Source organism: Diabrotica undecimpunctata, chromosome 2 (assembly GCF_040954645.1).
Source record: "Diabrotica undecimpunctata isolate CICGRU chromosome 2, icDiaUnde3, whole genome shotgun sequence".
Lineage (NCBI taxonomy): Eukaryota > Metazoa > Arthropoda > Insecta > Coleoptera > Chrysomelidae > Diabrotica > Diabrotica undecimpunctata.
The window spans coordinates 173,915,357-173,935,082 of record NC_092804.1 but is presented as its reverse complement, the minus strand read 5'-3'; the positions used below and the strand labels follow the sequence as shown (position 1 = coordinate 173,935,082).

Below are 19,726 nucleotides of genomic sequence, written 5' to 3'. Positions count from 1 at the left end.
TATTCATTTTTTGTTTTTCTTACCAATTGCTTTGTTTCATTTCATATTATTCTATAGGTGTCTCGGGATTCGAGTATGTCATGTTTTATACTTCGTGTAGGTCTCTCGTTTCTATTTACATTTCTCTTTTATTTCTTTCCGTAACCCTGGTGTATTGTTGTTGTTTCTTTTGTTCAGTATGACTTTGCGTTTTCCTAGAGCTTCTGTTGCTGCTTCTTCAATGTTGTTTTTAATTTTCTCCCAGCTCGCTCTTATATCTTCGATGTCGTCTGTTGGTTTCAGCTGTATCTTCTGTGCTAGCGTCCTTTGGTACATTTCTCTTGTAGAGTCGTTCCACAGTGCGAGACTTCAACTTAATCAAATAATATTCTTTGAATGGTACTGCTAAAGTTGTTGTAATAGCAAACACAGAAGTATTGTGTATGCTCACGTATTTGTGAGTATATCACGTATATCACAAAATCGTGATATACTCAAATACAGCAAATTATGGCAAAATAACACTACCAGAAATTGCAGAACAATTGATCCGAGAAGAGCACTAGGAAACAAATATTAAACATACGACAAATTACACAAAATGCAGTAAATTTAACATCATAACGTATCTTTGCTGCATTCATTATAGTAAAGTGTTAAATCTAGTGAATTAGAGGCAGATGTGACAGATTCTTAGTTAAATTGGAGTGCTACATCACTTGATACTACTAATACAAAATCTGTACAGTAGCGAACATCTTAGGATTAGAAAAACTGATATTTTGATTTTTTCTAGGACTTCTTTATTTTTTTCAAGTGTTATCCTGAATGCTGCTATTACAGGATTGTGATCTAAAGCTATGTACTCGCCTTACTCGCCATGCAATTAATGACCATAAATCATTACTTACAAAAAAGACACTGTTTCGCGCTGTAAAAGATATTTTAAATTCTCATAATTGATATAAAATATTCAGTCTGTGTCATTCTTAGTTGATAGTAAATGCATGCATGACAGATGAAGACGATATGAAGCGACGATCTTAGGAAACTGGAATAGAGATAAATAATAAAAAAGATGACAACAGCGAATGTAAGACATTCAGTGAACCCTCTATGAATTTTGTGAAAGGTCATCAGAACTAACGCCGATATTGTCTTGTGTGATATTTATTTTAAATTAATATCTACATTTACAAAGATGAAGATAGCAAGAAGAAAATCCAACTATAGTGAAAGACAGATAATCAAAATCATGTATTATAGAAACATTTTCGACTACCTACAACTTAAAGCTTGTTGCTCACTTAAGCTCTGCACCTTGAAGCGAAGTGCAGAGAAAAAGTGTTATGAATTTTCTTCGTGTAGTTAAATATACCAGCCCGTATCTGTGCGATGCAAGGCGCGGCACAACGAAGAGAAGGAAGGCGGTATATACATACTCTGGAAAGAACACGGACACACACGGGTCACAACCGTAGAATCCTAGGTGAATAAATTCTGTTCGGCGCACTTCGTATTGCACTATTGAGCGGAGGTATACGGAAGTCATGCGGAAACTTTTCTGAATTTCTTTCGTCATCGACTACTTTTGACGTGTCTCATACTGAGAAAACGTAACCAGCTTCACTAATATCGCATTAATTTTGGTTGACGCACTAAATACAGATTTTTTTATACATATATTTCAATAAAAAGTAAATGTTACTGTATCAGCAAGTACCTAATGATTAATGTTATCTCTAACCATCTCAGTTTGCCACGACACAGAACCAGCGTGAGATGTAAAATAATTTTTAAACTTTTCGCTAATATCTATAGAGGAACGAGATGGATTTCCACAATATCGGGAAAATCTACAAGACCGTCATTAGTTACTCAAACATCTTCGGTTGATAACCGCTTGTTGATTAAATGATGTAGGCAACTTGTAGCTAGAACTACTTTATAGAAATGTTCAAAGGAAATTTGGAGTTTCCTTTGGTATAGCGGAATTTCATAACTAAAATTCGGTTCTCATTAAATGCTCATGAAGAGAGAAATCCTCGTCTGGCTTGGCACGACATTATACACTGTTCGAAGAAATTAACGCACCATCTGCAAAAACAAAAATAGCGATTCATTGGTGTATAATATACAATGTTTTTGTATTAATTTTTGTATTAAATGTATCGTGTATTTGGAATGTTTTTATCAGGTTACTTGTTTTGTTTTTTGTTTCAACTGGTTTCTAAGGAACACAAAACAAAGATGCTGTAAATTTGTTAATGTCGATAAGAAGTTAGTGTCATTTTTAAGTCGTTGTGTGAACTATTGCTGTTTGTTGCTAACATTTTGCTACTCTTTTAATCAAAATTCAATGCGAATCGAGAAATTGGAGTAATGAGAGTCTGCTCAAATAGTGGTTTTGCATGAAGAAGAAACTTTCTCACGAATGGTGGAACAGTACAGAGAGACAGGTAGTCACTCTAGGCGTCTAGGACAATGTCGAAATTATGTAACAACGCTTGTTCAAGACCGTTTTTACGACTTCGCTCCTTAAGACAACGTTTTGTAACTAACAGAAGCTTACAATTAACCACTTAAAGATGTTCATAATGTTTGAATCAGCTGTGAAACCATTCGCCAACGCTTCAAAGAAGGTAATTTGATAAATCGTATACCAGCCGGAGGGCCAACCTTGACCGTAGATCATCAGAGCGCGTTTAGAATTTTTACGATATTGTGTCAATTAATTGGAGGCTAGAAGATGAGAGTAGGTTCTATCTTTACAATTGTGATACGCGTATTCGCGTGTATTGACGTCAGAGTGTAACATGCAAGGAACGACGTTATTCGGAGGAAGGTCGGTTATGGTCTGGTGTGGCGTTTCTTTAACCGGTCATACAAACTTGCTGGTGTACCATCAACGCTCACCGATATATGTTGACGTTCTTCAAGGCCATGTTGTCCTATTTGCCCCTTATTTTGGCGAAAATTTGTACTAATGCACGATAATGCACGACCGCACGTTGCAAATATAGCGCAAAAGTATCTAGAGGAAGTTGGAATCAACTTTTTGGGATGGCCTGTGAATAGTACCGATCTGAATCCTATAGAGTGTTTGGGACTTGGGACGTAGACGTCTGCGGAATTCTCCTAATCAACCAAACACTCTGTAGGAACTGGAACAACGTGTTGTCCAAATTTGAAATTAACTGGATGAGAATACTTTTAAACCGTTTATTTTAAGTATGAATCGTCGAGCATTCGTAGCAGGGGTAGAAATACGTCTTATTAAGAAAAAAAATTTGAACAATTTAAATTTTTAGAATTAGCAATTTTGTTGTTTATTATTTTATGTTTTACTTTTGTGTTAATATCAAATCTATTTGTTTTACTCAGTATAGTAATACGAAATAAAATGCGTTTAATTTTAGTCGCTATTTTTATGTTATCTGGTAGGTTTTAAAGTGGTGCGTTAATTTTTTGGAGCAGTGTATTAAACGTTACTAATGATTAAACAAAAAAGCATGACAAAGACACAAGCGGGTAGAATTTTTAACTCACAATTTGCTAGTTTTAGTTTCAGTTAAGAACATAGTAAGCTTAAAATATGGCAGCCAATAGTTTCTTCACTTACCTTTAGGAACATTAAAAATCCTACCACGACGTGAACACAAAACACCGAACGACAACAACATATTTTACTTGTATAAATTTCATATTTAAGTTTTTTACCAAAGTAACGCAATAATTGAATTACAAAAATAGTGATTTAACGTAAAGAACAAAAAAATTAAAAAAAGAATTTTAATGAAAGCTGAAAATGAATTAAACTTTAAAATACAAACCTGTGCATAAATGATCAAAGACGTAAACAGCTAATATAATTGCTTTTTAGGAAATATATACATAATTGATAAAGGTATAAAAATCTTTGGTTAATCGAAAAATTCTTATATTGATACGTTTACTTATATATATTTTCTTACTGCAAAGGAGGAATGGATATAACTAAAAACAATAATAATGGAATCTACAGTGGCAACTGTTGGAAAAGCCAAGAGATAAAGACATGCAGAATGGTATGATGATGAATGCAGAACTGCAGTAGAGGAAAAAGCCAAGCCAGACTTAATTCACTTCAAAGAAACACCAGAAGCAGCAGGAAAATTTATAACAAGAAGAGAATACAAGCGACTATGGAACAAGAAATAAATGCCGGAGGAATGAGTGATTATACCTTATTATCTATAATATATTGTAGTGCGAGGACATAACAGATGATTATTAAAATTGATTCAGACCAAATAGAGCCACTACATATTAGGTATTCATACTAAGAACGATTCAAGAAAAAGCTTATGAATACGACATATATAGACTTTAAACAAGCTTTTGATAATGTAAAAACAAACAAATTGCTGCGTATTCTACGTACACCTAACAAATATATCAGCCAAGCTGCATTTAGTGTAGATGGAGCCTATTTGACATCAACGTGGGAGTAAGACTGAGAGACGCACTATCAACTATGCTGTTCAACCTAGTTCTTGAGGCAGTGATGAGAAAACCCAATGTAACCAGCCATATAAACATTAAATCAGTACAAATTACTGCATATGAAGGTAATATAGCTATTATTGGTAAGAGACGACGAAGAGAAGTAACGACTAATATAAGCGTTAAAGAAATTAATTCTGAGGCACGAAAAAGAAGGCTTAAAATAAGCGAAACCAAAACCATGTACATGACAGTCAGAACAACACCTGACAATGAAAATAATATCGCAAATAGATAACCATACCAGCGAAGAACGTGTGGATGCATGCCTTCAGATATCTGGGCACAGACATCAATCAAAACAATTCTAGTGGGAATTCGTGCATACTATGCTAATAAAAGATTGATGATAACAAATTTTTTTTTATTAGAAGAAATGTTGCATCCACCAAAAAGTTATTAGTGATGGAAGAAATATAAATAACAAAAGTGAATAACTTCAGATTATAGAAAATGTTTATAGATCTTAGATATTTAACTATGTTATCATAGGAACACTTTTGTCTTAAAGCTTTTGCTAGAGAGTTCGAGATATTGTAACGATATCTTTTTTGATCACATTTACTACAATTTTACTACCACACTGTTTTAAAATAAGCTAGTCACTGTAAACACAGTTGTCTATAGGCTCCGAATAATCGCTTAAAATTGCCTATCATGCTGTCCTCTTAGCCTCGTCGTTTCTCGTTATTCCGACGGTTTTTTTTATAAGTACCTATTTATACACTCTTTTGTACCTACAAAAATTGAACTCTTCTTCCAGGTTGATGAGCTTGGAAGAGCTGTTATTTTAGTAACTTTTCAAAAGGATGTTTCGGAAAAATATGTTTTAATGAGTTTAGAGAGTTAAGGGAATCTGTTATAATCAGGGCTTTCGTGAATGTAAGCTTCTTAAAAAGTTCAGCGTAGAGCTCAGCTGCATGTATATGCTACATGCTAGGGGTAGATGGAGAAGAAGTTCCCATTCCGTTTTCGGACTTAATAGGACTTCGGACTTTGTAGATGCATCTGTGTAGATTTTATGATGGTTGAGGTACTTTTCTAAGAGGGCTTCGAACTTGAGCTGAATCAGGGAATTGTTTGTACTCTATTTATCGAAATTGGCCAGAGATGTATAAGTAAAATTAGTGTTTAGATTTTGAAGTATGGATTTAATTCTTTCGTCATACGGTTTTTTAGTATAGCGAATATCTTGAAATTTGTTCATAATTTTTTATAATTGGTTTTGAAATATTACAAGCAACTGAGACTGCATGTGATAGGGCGAGGAACATGCGGCTGTGATTCTTCTAAAAGAGCATAAATGCTGGGTACAGGGGAAGTTGGGAAAGCCCCTGTGATCAATCTGAAACTTTACTATGAATATTATCTAATGATTTGAGAAGAGATTTATTAGCAGTGGAATAGACAATTGCTCTATAATCTAGCTTCGAACATATTATAGATTTATATAGAAGAAGTAGAGTGTATTGGTCTGAGCCTCAGTTTTTGTTATAGAGAGATCTTAATACCTTTAATCTTTTATTTCAGGAAAGGATGAGTTGTGAGATGTGATCTTCCCATGTTAGCTTTGAATCGAGGATTATACCCAAGAATTTGTGATGATCTCTAAACTCCAGCTGTTTCTCATACATTCCCAAGGATGAGACATCGAAATTATTGAATATAAGAACCGAAATGACTATATACAGAACATAAATGAGGCCCGTAGTAAACTATGATTGTGAGACCCGGGTAATGACAAAAAAGATGAAGGATAACTCAAGAAATTCGAGAGAAAGATACTGAGAAAAGTATACAGCCCAGCGAAGACAGCACATGGAGAATCAGGAAAAATGACGAGAAAAATGAATTGGATAAAGGGCACGATATTGTAAGATTTGTTAAAAGTCAAAGACTGTCATGGCTGGGACATGTCCAGAGACAAGAAAAGAGAAAATTAACAGAGAAACAGTACAATGTAAGCCGATAAGAAGACGAAAAGAAGGAAGACCCAGAACCAGATAGTTGACCAGAAGTCGACCTGAAAACTATGAATGCAAGAAAATCAAGGACAAGGGCACAAGAGAGGTCCGAATGGTAGGACATAGCCAGACAGGCAAAGACCCATCCAAGTTTATGATGTCAAAAGAAGAATAGAAAAAAGTTGTACATGAAATATTCCGAAGAACTAAAGAAGATGCGCTAACCTGGTTAGCTAGTTATCTTAAGCTACTTGTCTAGAAACGCAGAAGCGCCTAGTAGTTTAAAAAGGGTAATGATACTAGGAGGACAGTGACGCAGAGAGTGAGAGGGGTTATGAGGTCCTAGAGATGTGTTTTTTTGAAAGTCAAATTAAAAAAAAAATCTAATTCGTCTGGAGGTATTGTCAGATTAAAAAAAATGGCTTTTTTCTGAAAAAAACATGAGTTGATTTATTATCAGAAATATCCTGGTATATGTTAGTTAGTACTTTTAGAATTGTCTTTTTGCAAGCGATTGTATTGTTGCTATTAATATGTATATATATTTACGAGTTAAGTCTTAATTGAATACAATAATTAATTAGTACCAATCCACATATTTTAAATGTTGTGTAGATTTTTACAAAAAAACATACCCACTACTAATACTAAATTACGTAGCTGCATTGTGCATCTTGTTTTTGTAATAGTCACTATTGGCTTGCCTTGATTTTTCAGTGGTTTCACTGAACAGTTGTTGACGATAACTCACAATGCAAATTTAAGTAGGCAAGTACAAATAAATTTCCATTAGTACAACTTTGATAAATGCGTTCAAATACGATTTAATATCCAGTGTTTACAGCTATCACATTAATAGAGGACATACTTTAAATAATGATTCAATGGCGTAAACGAATAATATGGGTACAAACCTACACAAATATATGTAGCTAAATTATACCGGGTAATAAACTATTAAGTTTATGCTTCCTTAACTACATATTTTACCTCAAAAGTCTTGGACTTTCTGTAAAATACTGTAGCTATACTGAAACTAGTTGGAAAATAGTTGTACTGAAACACTTATTAAAACTGTTGTCCAAATTAGGTTCATTTTTCTTCTTCCCCTAATATTACAACTCCTTGATCTACCTCAGTCCCTAAAATCTACTAAATCGCAAGAATAGCTCCACCCAAGATCAGAAAATCTGTAGCCGTACAGACAAACAAGTCAAAGACCACCGATCACGCCAATCAACCCCCCTTGGAGACCTCAATAAGGTACAATTGTGAATGTAAGTGAATGGAGTACAATTCACAACTTTTACTCGACCATAAGAAAGGACTACCTGCCGGATCAAACTTACTTTTCTCCATATGAAAACCTCTATACCGGCTGCGGAGTGAAGTGATCCGCTGCAAGTACAATTTAAAAAACTGAAGGTGATCTGTGTAAATGGGACGCTGTACAAATCAATGATCATCTGCTGGAATGTGAACAGTTACATCAAATCTGTACCCAAGAAGATCTAATACAAGCCAACGAAAGAGTCCTGAATGTCGTAAAGTACTGGATAATTTGACTGGAACTGAAGAGGACTCGGAAAGTAAGTAAGTACAACTCATTTTGTCGTTTTGGACTGCTTAACAATATTGTTCTATTCTTCCCTATCTTTTTCCCTCTCCATTGTCTGTTGTTTATGGCTTTTAAATGTTTTTCTACATCATAAATCCATCTCTTACTATACTTCTTCTTTGGGGCTTTTATGTTTGAATTATTCTTACATCGCGACTGTCGAAAATTACATGTTCTAATGTATTCAACTCCCCGTAAGTGCAGTTTTAAGAATTGACCAACCCTAGTTTATTTTTGTGGGATGGATATAAACCATGTTTGTTTATTTTTTGAAAACCGCGGTTTTCTATAAATTTTTGGTTGGATATCATAAAATCTTGTACCTTTCAATGAGATGTCATATTCCTCTTGCCACTATTCCATAGAGGCTGTCTATAGTATTGGAAAAATGTCAGAATTTGAATACTTAGGAACAACTATAACAAATACGGAAAAAGGAAGAAAAGAGATATACAAAAGATTCGTGAAGAGAAGCAAAGTGCTAGGGTTACTAAATTCAATACTGAAAGCAAAAATGGTGTCAATAACAGCTAAACTGCGAATCTACGAGGCAGTAATCAGACCCATGGTGATGTATGCCAGGGAGATATAGATTATGAACCAGCAGGAAGAAAAGAAAGTAGAGATCAGGAAAACAAAGGTGCTCAGAAAAATCCCCGGAGGAATACAAACGGCAGAGAATATTTGGAGAAGACAAACAAATGAAGAAATAATAAGGATGCATTAGGCTGCATTAAATCGGATACAGGAATAATTAGAAGCAGTAAAACAAGACTTGGCAGAAATAGACGTGAGAGATTGGGGAAAAACAAGGGACCGGAAAACATGGAGGGAAAAAACCAAATTTTTGGAAGCGAGAAGAATAGACAAAACAAGCTGGAAATGGAAATACAGCATTCTGAAGAGCGGTGTGATATACGCAATCGTACTGAGAGATACATTGTCTACACAGGTAGGTATCATAGAACTTGATAAAAATGTGGCATTTATTCGTTTATTTCGCTTCTTCTTTTCTTACTTCTTGTCTCTTGTATAGAAAATTTTTAATAGTAATAAATCCATTATCACATATTTATCGTATTTTATATATTTCTGCCAAAAGTTAAATATCAATCTAAGCAGTAATAACTGTGGATCATAAACGCATAAAAAACAAAATCTGGCTTTCAGCCAGTTATTAAGGAAAGCCAAATTCATTCAAATTCGTGTTGATTTAATCACACTATTATTGTCGTTCATTTTGATAACAGACGTATATTTAGTGAATTTATTCGAATTAATTTTAAAACGAAAAACTCCTTTGTCGCTTTCGTGAGTTTATTTCAGATTTTTGACATTTAAAAACCAACAGTGTTGGCTGCGAACTTCGTACTTGAGTGCTGTAATTTAAGTAACATACAAAGGTGTTCTAAATTTAACGATCCTATCGCTTCTCTATTGTCTTCTCTAAAAATAGTTGTCAAAAGTGTTAAGAATGTATTACGTATGAAATAAGGCTTGTGCAATATTTTTTGTATTTCTTTTGGCACAAGAAACGGGACTATTTTCTATCGTGGATAATTTTTTAATCTGCTGATATTTGTTTTATTTATTTATGGATCTTTGGTAAGAGCTTTTTTTGTTGGAGGTTTATTATAAAATTAATACCAGACGAAAAAAATAAACTATAAATGAATTGATGAAATTTAGTTCTGTATAAGAATATTTTTTTATTAAAAACCTATTTAGAAAAAAGTAGGCAATGATATTTTCCATATATGAAAAATATGTCGAATTCTACAGGGTGATTAATAAATACGTGGTATAGCAAAGTACAATTTTTATAAAAGGACATCCTATATATTTTTTCATATTTATATTCCTCCCATAATTGTTCTTCTACTATTCTACTCTCATAATTCTTGTTCATACTATACAGAGTATTTAACAAGTTATGAGCATTTTTAATTCCAAATCCCTATGAACTCAACACCATGTATATAAAGAAGTAATGTATAAACAATTGTTTATTTTATATAATAAGGTAAACAATATATCGTAGTTTTTAAATTAAGTTTATTTGAAACCATTGACTAAAATTTGGCGTTGTTGGAGGCTTCTGGTATAAAAGTTCTTTTATATAGCCCCACATGAAAAAAATCAATTTTGGAGAATTCCGGGGATCGCGGTGGCCAAACAGCTGCTCCTCCTTTGCCTATCCACCTCTCAGGAAAGTTATTATTCAGGTGAATGTGAATAGGAGCAGTGTGGTAAACTGGAGCACCGTCGTGTAAAAACCACATTCGTTGTCGAATATTAAGCCGTACATTTTGCAGTAGTATTGGCAAATGATTATTTAGAAAATCCAGATATATGGCACTATTCACACGACCGCCAAAAAAATGTGGTCCAATCACATAATCGCCAACAATACCTCCCCAAACATTTATAGACCACCTAGTTTGACTATAAGTCAACAAAATAGGGATTGCTTGATGAATAGTAATGAAAATTATGCCGATTCGCCGTTCCACTTTTATGAAATGTAGCATCATCTCCAAAAAGCACATAATCGAAAAAAATCGGTTTCTTTGCACTTGCTGCTGAGACCATTGACAAAAAGCTAATCTGCATTAATAATCATCGACTGTCAATGTGTAGCATTTGTAAGTTCCTTGAAATCTTCTCGTATATGTATTAAATTGAAATCCCCTTATATATGCATTATAATAACGTTCGTATATTTTAAGTTAAAATACCCGAAATATATTTCAATTCCTTCTTAGGTCGGCTCGAGTTAATATAAACCATCTTAGAGTTGTTTATTTATTTCGCAGCTGCGTATTTGCCTCGATATTTCTTTGTTCAAACCGCCCGATACTGCGTTTTCAAATTAATAATTTGCGTCTTAATTCCCGTTTGTTTTGTTTATACCCAGCGTTTTGTTTATACCAAGTAATGTGAATTAATTTTAAAGATAATTTCATAACTGTCGCTGGAGCTGCGGTCAAGAGTGATAGGCTTCAGCGTTATGTCCAAATTCACGTCGAATTTTTAGTTTTCTGTTTTTGTCCCTTTTCAGGGAAATCTTCGTCTTACGTTATGGAAAACAATTTTAGTAGCAGTTAATCGTAGCAAATTAATGTGTACGCCGTCTAGTTCTACCTGTTCCTGTTTTTTAAGAGGCAGAGTCATAAGTTTTGTGTTCAGTGCCGGTTTCGGCCTCAAATGGTCGGTCCAATTCGCAGTGTGAGATACAGTCCTTTTGTATTTGATCGTGTCCAGAGAGTTCAACCTCAAATAGATGTAGTTTACCAGAATTTTAGAGTTCAACCCCAGTTATGGTTTCAGAAATGTAATGTGTTATCAAGTGAAATCCAGGTAACTTTTGTTTAAATTTTAAAGTCAAGATAGACATTTTTTTAATAATAGTAGTAATTGCTTTCATAATTTCATACTATAAAAAAGGATTTGTAATAATTAATAAATTGTAAAATTTTAGGGTTTGATTTTAGCTGTCAATTTATTTGTTCAGTTTTTTTTTTAATTTAATGTTTACTTATGACAGCTCGTTTTATTATTTTTGATGTTCATGTGTTTTGTTCTTAAAAAAGGGTAACCTCCATGCAGTAACAATTTTGAAAGTTTTTGTAGCAATTCCCCATTGTAAACAGATAGGACACATGTAAGTTTTTTTTTGTATTTTTGTACTTCGTAACTATTCATATAGTATTTTAGTATTGTCTTATTTTTATAACTGTTTGTGGTAAGACACAATAAATGTCAAATTTTTTTCTTAACGTTTTGTTTATTTTTTTTAACTAACCCTTTTTTGAGTTTCATTTGAAAAAGATATGTTTTGCATTTCTAATAATTATTTCGATGATTACAACCAGCTGTTGTAATGGTTATAATTAGGCACCTCGAAGTGGCACCCTTTTTAAATTACTAGAGGTGTTTCTTGTTTCTTTTTGTTTTGTTTGTCCCAAGAGATTCATGACCTTTTGCTTCATATTTTTGTAGTTGCCCCAATCCAAACCCCTTGTTATTTACTTATCCACGATCCCAGCTCTCCTAACAAACCCTGAGTGCCGTTCGCACAAGTAGCGTTTATTTTGCTTGCTCTATCTTTACCCCCATAGTTTTTGTCCCCAATTTTCAATCCCATAATCTTATCCTGTGGTAGGCAAAATATTTCGTTACAAATGCAGGATGCAGTTTATGTTTACGAAGGATTTGGCTGTTAAAGTTTGACTAATGTCATGTAGACGTGAAATTTCACGAGTGCTAATGTGGGGATCTTCAGTAGTAGCTATAAGTACATCATATTCCTTTTCTTCACTTAGAACAGTTTTGGTTTTTTTTTTCATATTCAACTGACCCAGTGCAAACAAAACAATCCATTAATTTTTCAAAAGCTCGTGCGTTTAGATACCTACGTTCAGGATATCGTTCGTGATATATTCTGAATTCAAGTAAGCAATTTCCCGAACTTTCTCCTAATACCCAGATCATATCTGTTAACTCTTCTACAGAAAAATTCATTTTTAATAATAAAGACAACCCACACAGATTAAAAAGGTAATAATATGAAACTGTCCTTTTTTTCAAAGCCTAGTATTTTACCTTTGTAACTGACAAAAATGGCCTTTTAGTTATTTATTATCAATTTAAGTCATATCAGAGTTTTGTACTTACTGTACCTTCAATTTCCTAAAGCCTTATAATGTATATTGTCAACATTCGCAATGTTTTCTTTGATGTATAATTATTCTTTAAACTATCTTATTATTAACACAATATCTAAACACCTTATTATATGAAAATAGAATTGAACACCGCTTAAAATATATACATATCTATATTAATGATATTTTTGGGTAATTAGCTAATCGGGTTAACATTGTTTACTTCAAGAGTTTGGTCTATTTTAAAAATATTTTAAAGTTTGCACACCTGTTCTACATGCCTAATCGTATAACTAAAAAACTATTAATATTGTTCTGACAGTGTTTGCTTGTGTTATTTCAATTTTATCAAATTAATATCTCGTTTCACCCGTCTAATTTATACTGACAATTTAAGCATAGTACAATAAGTAGGACTTTCCAGTGCTAGTTTTTCCCCAATCACATTCATCATAAATATTTATAATTTACTACAATATTACAATAAATAATTAATAAATCAATTATTTATCTTTAATTTTTTTAAATCTTATAAATAATAAAACAATGAATTAAGTTAAAATGAAATAAGTTCTTCTTCTTCTTCAAGTTCCGCTCCTATCGTAGATTGAAAATCATTCTGCCAATTATAATTTTGTTGGTTACGCGCCTGAATAGTTCAATTGAACTGCATCCAAACCATTCACGGAGATTGCGTAGCCACGGGATTTTACTTCTTCCTACGCTTCTTCTGCCTTTGATTTTACCCTGCATTATATTCCTTAGTAGGTTGTATTTTTCACCTCTCATGATGTGCCCAAAGTATTCCAATTTCCTGATTTTTATGGAATTTAAAACTTCGCATTGCTTTCCTGTGCATTGCATTTAGGTTCTGTGTATCTTTTTTGTCATTGATTGCGTTGGTATTTCTTTTTATTTCTATTGATTTGTATATCTCCCTCTTCTTTTTGTTTTGTTCGGTTTTTAAAATTGTTATGTTTTCGAAGTCAAATTTATGCTTCTTCTCATCTTCATGTTTTGTGAGCGTAGTGACGTTGTTTTTGTCATATTTGTAAGAACGAATTCTGGATTGAAGCAGTTGACTGGTTTACCCGATATAGACACCTTCACAGTTAATACATGGTATCTCGTAAACAACATGTGATTTTTTGAGTTTTGGAATTTGTGTTTTTAATTTAGTGAAATATTTATTTAAAAGGTAACACAAAGGCTCACAAAGGCAACCACCTTTTAAATAAATATTATAAGTACTTCCGTAATAAAGAAAAAAGCTTAATTTCAGTAAAGAATGTCAAAATAAAAGCTTTTTTAGCACAATTACACTATTAAATTATCACTGGTATTTTCTGTGATTCCAAAAGGTTTCTTTTAATTTACTTCCTTTAGAAGGATCCAGCAATTTTGCAAAAAAACTATGTACAGGGTCTTCCAAAGTTTGACAGTTAGAAGTTCTAATAGCGGCTATATTGTTGAAGCTACATTGGCTGATATAATTGATAGATGGCATGGATAGACATACTGTACAAAAACACGTGCAAATGTTCCATTTTGCGGTCGTCATAATCGTGTTACCTAGAGGAAAGTTCGAAGTATGGTGCATACATTTGAATCCACTGGTTCAGTTAACAATCAACCAACACTCGTTTGTTGCCGAAATGCAAACTCTGCCGAAAGTGTGCAAGAGAAGTCGATTTTACGATGCTCATTAGAACTCGGCCTTTCACAGATCACAATTTGGTGAACTTTGTATCGTGACTTGGACCTGCACCACTGCAAAATTCAAATAACCTAGGAGTTGAAGGTAAATGATCCTAGAAAACAACGTGTGTTCACTGAACGGGTTCTGAAGCAATTGGAAACTGAGCCTAATTTTCGTCGAAAAATCATCTTTAGCGATAAAGTTCATTTTTGGAAGAATGGGTACGTCAACAAACAGAATTATCGAATTAGAAACAAGATGAGATTTAAAAGCGTCCATTGCATCCAGAATAAGTCACTGTTTTAAGTGGATTTTGGGCTGGTAGCGTCATCGGTCCATATTTCTTTGAGAACGACATCTTCAACGATGAAAGTTGAACAAGTCGATGATTATTAACTTCTTTTGGCCTGAATTGGATGATATAGACACTAGGGATATGTGGTTTTAACAAGACGGCGCTGTGTGCCACGCAGCTCATGCCACATTGGACAATATGTACGAGCAATATGAAATCTCCACCGAAATCATGCGATTTAACACTGTTAGACATCTTGTGGGGTTTTCTTAAGTCACGGGTCTCATGCGTCGGAGATGTATATGCCAGAGTAATGGAAAATTAAATACCCAACGAAGACGCATCGGATATTTGAACGATGTTGTATTCTCAATATGATGAATACCTATTTTATCTATCAAAAATTCTCTTTTTCTAGGTAAATGACGCTTTAGTAATACGAAAATTAGATTATTAGAAATTAACTACGATTATCTCTACATATACAAGCAGCCGACAAGTTAATAAATATGTAGTTTTGCCCAGTTTTGAAAGATCGGATGCTAAGGTGAAAGTTATCTGATATCTTTAATTCATTTAATAGCATGAGGGAGCATATACGGGTGGTAGCCCGAAAGGCAGCGAAGAGTGCGACTGCGCTGGGTAGGGTGATGCCCAACATTGGGGACCAAAATTCGAAAGGATGAAGGCCCCACACAGCGTTGTGCAGTCAGTCGTCCTTTACGCGGTACCAGTCTGACGTGGGGCGATAGAGATACCGCCCTATAAAGGGGTTATAATACGAGTAGACCTTACCAGTAGAAAGGAGACATCTCTATGAAAGAAGAGAGTATTTGATCAAACCCATAAGAAAAGAAAAAAGAGAAAAATCACTGGATAGATAGCAGGAAGAGTGAAACGACACGGTAGATGACTAGTTGACCGGTAGATGTTTCCCAGTGGACTGCTGATCTCGAGCCTAAGGAAGTGGGTGGACTGTGGTCACAGGTAACTAGATTACTTCCCAACGCGAGTGCTTACAGGACGCGGGTGTTTTAGGATTCATCATAGATTCGGAAAGAAACATAATGTATAGAGAAATATGTACGAACCCTGTGACTGTGAGAAAGATGATCGCGAAGATGACGGGAAGTAAGGAGGGATGGAATAGTCTACACAATTACATTTCAGCAGTCATTAAGAAGCCGGTTTCCGCCCTAATTACGGCACAAACGATCACCTGCAGTGCCTAAAAACCCTGATAGAAAAAACTAACGAATATAACCGTCCCTTGGAATTGATATTTGTAGACTTTAAAAAGGCGTTTGATACAGTGGAACTACCGTCCATCTTAAGATCACTACAAGATTGCAGGGTCGACCACAGATATTGTAATATAGTTAAAAATATATATGAAAATGCCACAACAACCATAAGTCTACATTCAGCAACTAATAAAATACAGATAAAAAGGGGAGTCAGGCAAGGTGATACCATATCACCAAAGCTATTCATTACCGTTCTTGAGTATGCATTTAAAAGACTAACATGGCAACAGAAAGGAATATCCATCGATGGAGAAAGATTAAACCATCTACGTTTTGCGGACGATATCGTGCTTCTGTCAGATAATCTGGGAGAGATCAAAGACATGCTCCAAGAACTGAATGACATACTACAAGAAACTGGGCTGGAGATAAATTTCGAGAAAACCAAAATGATGACCAATATGGTTCCCAGCGAAGAGATACAGATCAATAACAACAAGGTAGAATTAATCGATAAATACACATACTTGGGTCATGAAATTAGAATAACCAGAGACAACCAAACCTGCGAGCTAAATAGACGAATCACGTTGGGATGGGCGGCATATGGAAGGATGAGAGACATTTTTAAAACAAATACCCCAATTCACCTGAAAAGGAAGGCATTTAACCAATGCATCTTACCAGTCTTGACCTACGGAGCAGAGACCCTAACTTTAACGAAAGTTACTGCCGAAAAACTGAGGGTAACACAAAGGCGAATGGAGAGATCAATGCTGGGCCTGACCTTGAAAGATCGCGTGAGAAATGAGGAGATACGCCGACGAACTGGCGTAGACGATATTATACTGCGAATCAATAAACAAAAGTAGAGGTGGGCTGGACATGTTGCTAGAATGGAAGACGGTAGATGGACGAAGAGATTATTGGAGTGGAGACCAAGAGCCGACAAGCGAAGTCGAGGCAGACCACCCACCCGATGGACCGACGACCTAAGGAGAATAGAAACAAACTGGATTGCAGCAGCTAGAGATAGAGAGAACTGGAGACGTTTGGAGGAGGCCTATATCCAACAATATATGTAAAAATGGGGCTGGATGATGATGATGAGTCATTAAGAAGAAAGAATAAGAAGAGAAACAGCAACCGGACCAACGACAGAGATAAGATCTAGATAAGAGAAGGAAGTGCACCGAAAGTGACGTCAGCATTACAACTGCGCACAAGTAGGCGAGGGTAGTTTTTTAGTTGGTAGGCACGATAACAGGAAGGCATGCGTTTGCAGGGTTTCCTTCTAGGGGGATATGCGGTCTTCCCTGAATCCAATACACTCCAGTCATCTCTAGTGATGAGTCAACCTGGTACGGTTTTTAGAAAATTGCACCCTCAGAAGAAAAAAAAGATCATTCAATAGCAGCCTCTACTTCCTGAGCTATATTTAGGGCCATTTAATGCATTGTTTGATTGGTTATATTGTTTAGTCTGAGTACACGTTAAACAAAATTGGGTAGAACATAAAACTTTGTCTAACTTTTCACACAAACAAATCCTCTTTAAATGAAAATTTTGTCGGTTTTTTTGTCGTCTAACCAGAACAGAGATTTTTGTTTCGACCACAAATTTTGTATAAGACTTATGTTTCCATTGTATACAGCTCATATAGCTCACATCACATGTCCCATAATTATATTATACGAGTATACTCTTCGTGGATCACTTTAAAACAATTTTAAGCAGTAAATTGATTAAGTTTATGAATATGTTATTTTTATATTTTTTAGCATTGGGATTTGTGGCCGTATTTTCAGCAAACATATCGATTTTACCCGATTTTGAGGGATGGTCAGATGAAAGTTACCTTTTATCTTTATCTATATTCGGGGCCATTTAATGCATAAGGTTTTTTCGCGTATTCTTTCCACTTCTTCGTTCTGTGATCTATATTATTGATTACATGTCTCTTATATTAGTCAATATTCCCCAATAATATTTATTGTCTATTGATATTTTTAATATGTTAATGGACAAACCAACTTTTTTTATTGCAAAAGTGTTTTAGTATACAACGTGGCACTTAATTGTAGTCATAGATAATATTTTTGAGTTTTATAATAATTAGAGTTCAATAAAGCTCAATTTATTTTTGTGCCCAATTAAATATTAGGAGAATTCAGTTACTCTAATTATGTAAAATAGTAATTACCTCGTTAGACGATGCATTACTAAATATATGTCGATTTAAATGTACCCGATCGTGTGGCACATTGCCTGATTGCGAAAACATGAAGGAATTTGCATTAATTAAGTTTAAAAGATAAAAAACAATAATAAGCATTATTTTCATAAAAATAAGTCATTGTTATATGTAAATTACATATTATATATATATATATATATATATATATATATATATATATATATATATATATATATATATATATATATATATATATATATATATATCCAATATAAACACATGCACCTGGGAACGCTTTTCGAAATAAATGAAACATGATTTTTACGGTCTGCAAAACGAAATATGACGCTTCATAAGAGGTCAAAGAACGGAGATAAAGGAACTAATTCGACCAAAACACATAGAAAAGGATACGTGGATTGACTACCTAAAAAAGCTATTAAACGTACATACTCGACGTAGCAAAGTAGTTTTTTAAAGTTAGTTATTTTCAAGACAAGTTGTAAAATAAAAGTGTTTATAATATTAACTGTACTCGAATAAAATAAAACTACTTACGAAATAAATCCGAGATCGGAAAAGCAAAAAAAACTGCATGTAGTTGAAGGAGATTAGTAAGAGAAGTGGTGTGGGGACAAGTACAGACTATAGTTACATAATTAAGTGATATAAACAAACCAAAAATAATTGTTAAGTCAACTAAAACTGAGAAATGTTAATTGTAGCAGAAATTTGACACAAGCCCTAAAAATACCATAAAAAAAATCCTTAATAAAATTCTTTTGAGGTGTGGGCGTATAAAAGAATTCCAAAGGTCTCATGAATAGATTACTTTACAAACGTTAAAGCGTTAAGAAGAATGAGGAAGAAAAAATGAGTTTAAGGGTACAATTGAAGAAAGAAAACTGTAGTCTCTCGGATATATAAACACCTAATGTGTAGAAAAAATATGGAATTTTACGTTTCATAATTCTAGCAAAATAGAAGACAGAAGTTGAGGAAAGAAGAGGACTATCTTGACTGAAAACTCTTAGAGAACGGTATGGTCGTAGCACAAAACAAATATATTAAAGATTTGCACCGAAATTTAGAAAACTAGAGTTAAATGTACTTAGCTGTCACTAGCTGGCATTGATAATTGCCAATCTTTATAATGGAGCTGTCTCTTAAAGAAGAAGAAGACAACATTAATATTAACAAGTTATTTTCATAATTTCATGTAAATTACTTACCTAATCCAGTGTTTGAACAATATCAGTTTGTCGGGATCTAAGTATTCCTCTTCGGCTTCTGGTCTTTCCTCTTCGGGAGCTTCTCCCTCTGCAGGAGCTTCTCCTTCGGCAGGTGCTTCTTCCGCTGCTGCAGGGGCTGCTTCCTCCTCTTTACCTTTCTTTACGAGTGATTTGACTGGTGCTGGGGGTGCATCATCATCTCCACCTCCGAACCAGTCGTCTCCTTCATCGGCCATGTTATTTCAGGAATACTGGAAATGATGTAATAAATAATTTCTTGTTT

The 19,726-nt window shown here is 34.2% G+C and overlaps 1 protein-coding gene and 1 long non-coding RNA gene across 4 annotated transcripts in view; one reads left to right on the top strand and one right to left on the bottom strand.

Annotated features, from left to right (window-relative positions):
- LOC140435248 (uncharacterized) overlaps positions 1-19,726 on the top strand; it is a 202,833-nt gene that overhangs the window by 400 nt on the left and 182,707 nt on the right. The gene's annotated exons all lie outside the window — the stretch shown is intronic.
- The window catches only part of fln (flightin), a 40,668-nt gene that overhangs the window by 13,834 nt on the left and 7,108 nt on the right, over positions 1-19,726 (bottom strand). For all 3 annotated transcript variants that reach the window (XM_072524056.1, XM_072524054.1, XM_072524055.1), the window contains exon 2: positions 19,444-19,694. In XM_072524056.1, coding sequence (XP_072380157.1) covers positions 19,444-19,679 — 236 coding nt within the window. In that variant the 5' untranslated portion in view covers positions 19,680-19,694. The remainder of the gene's footprint in view (positions 1-19,443; positions 19,695-19,726) is intronic.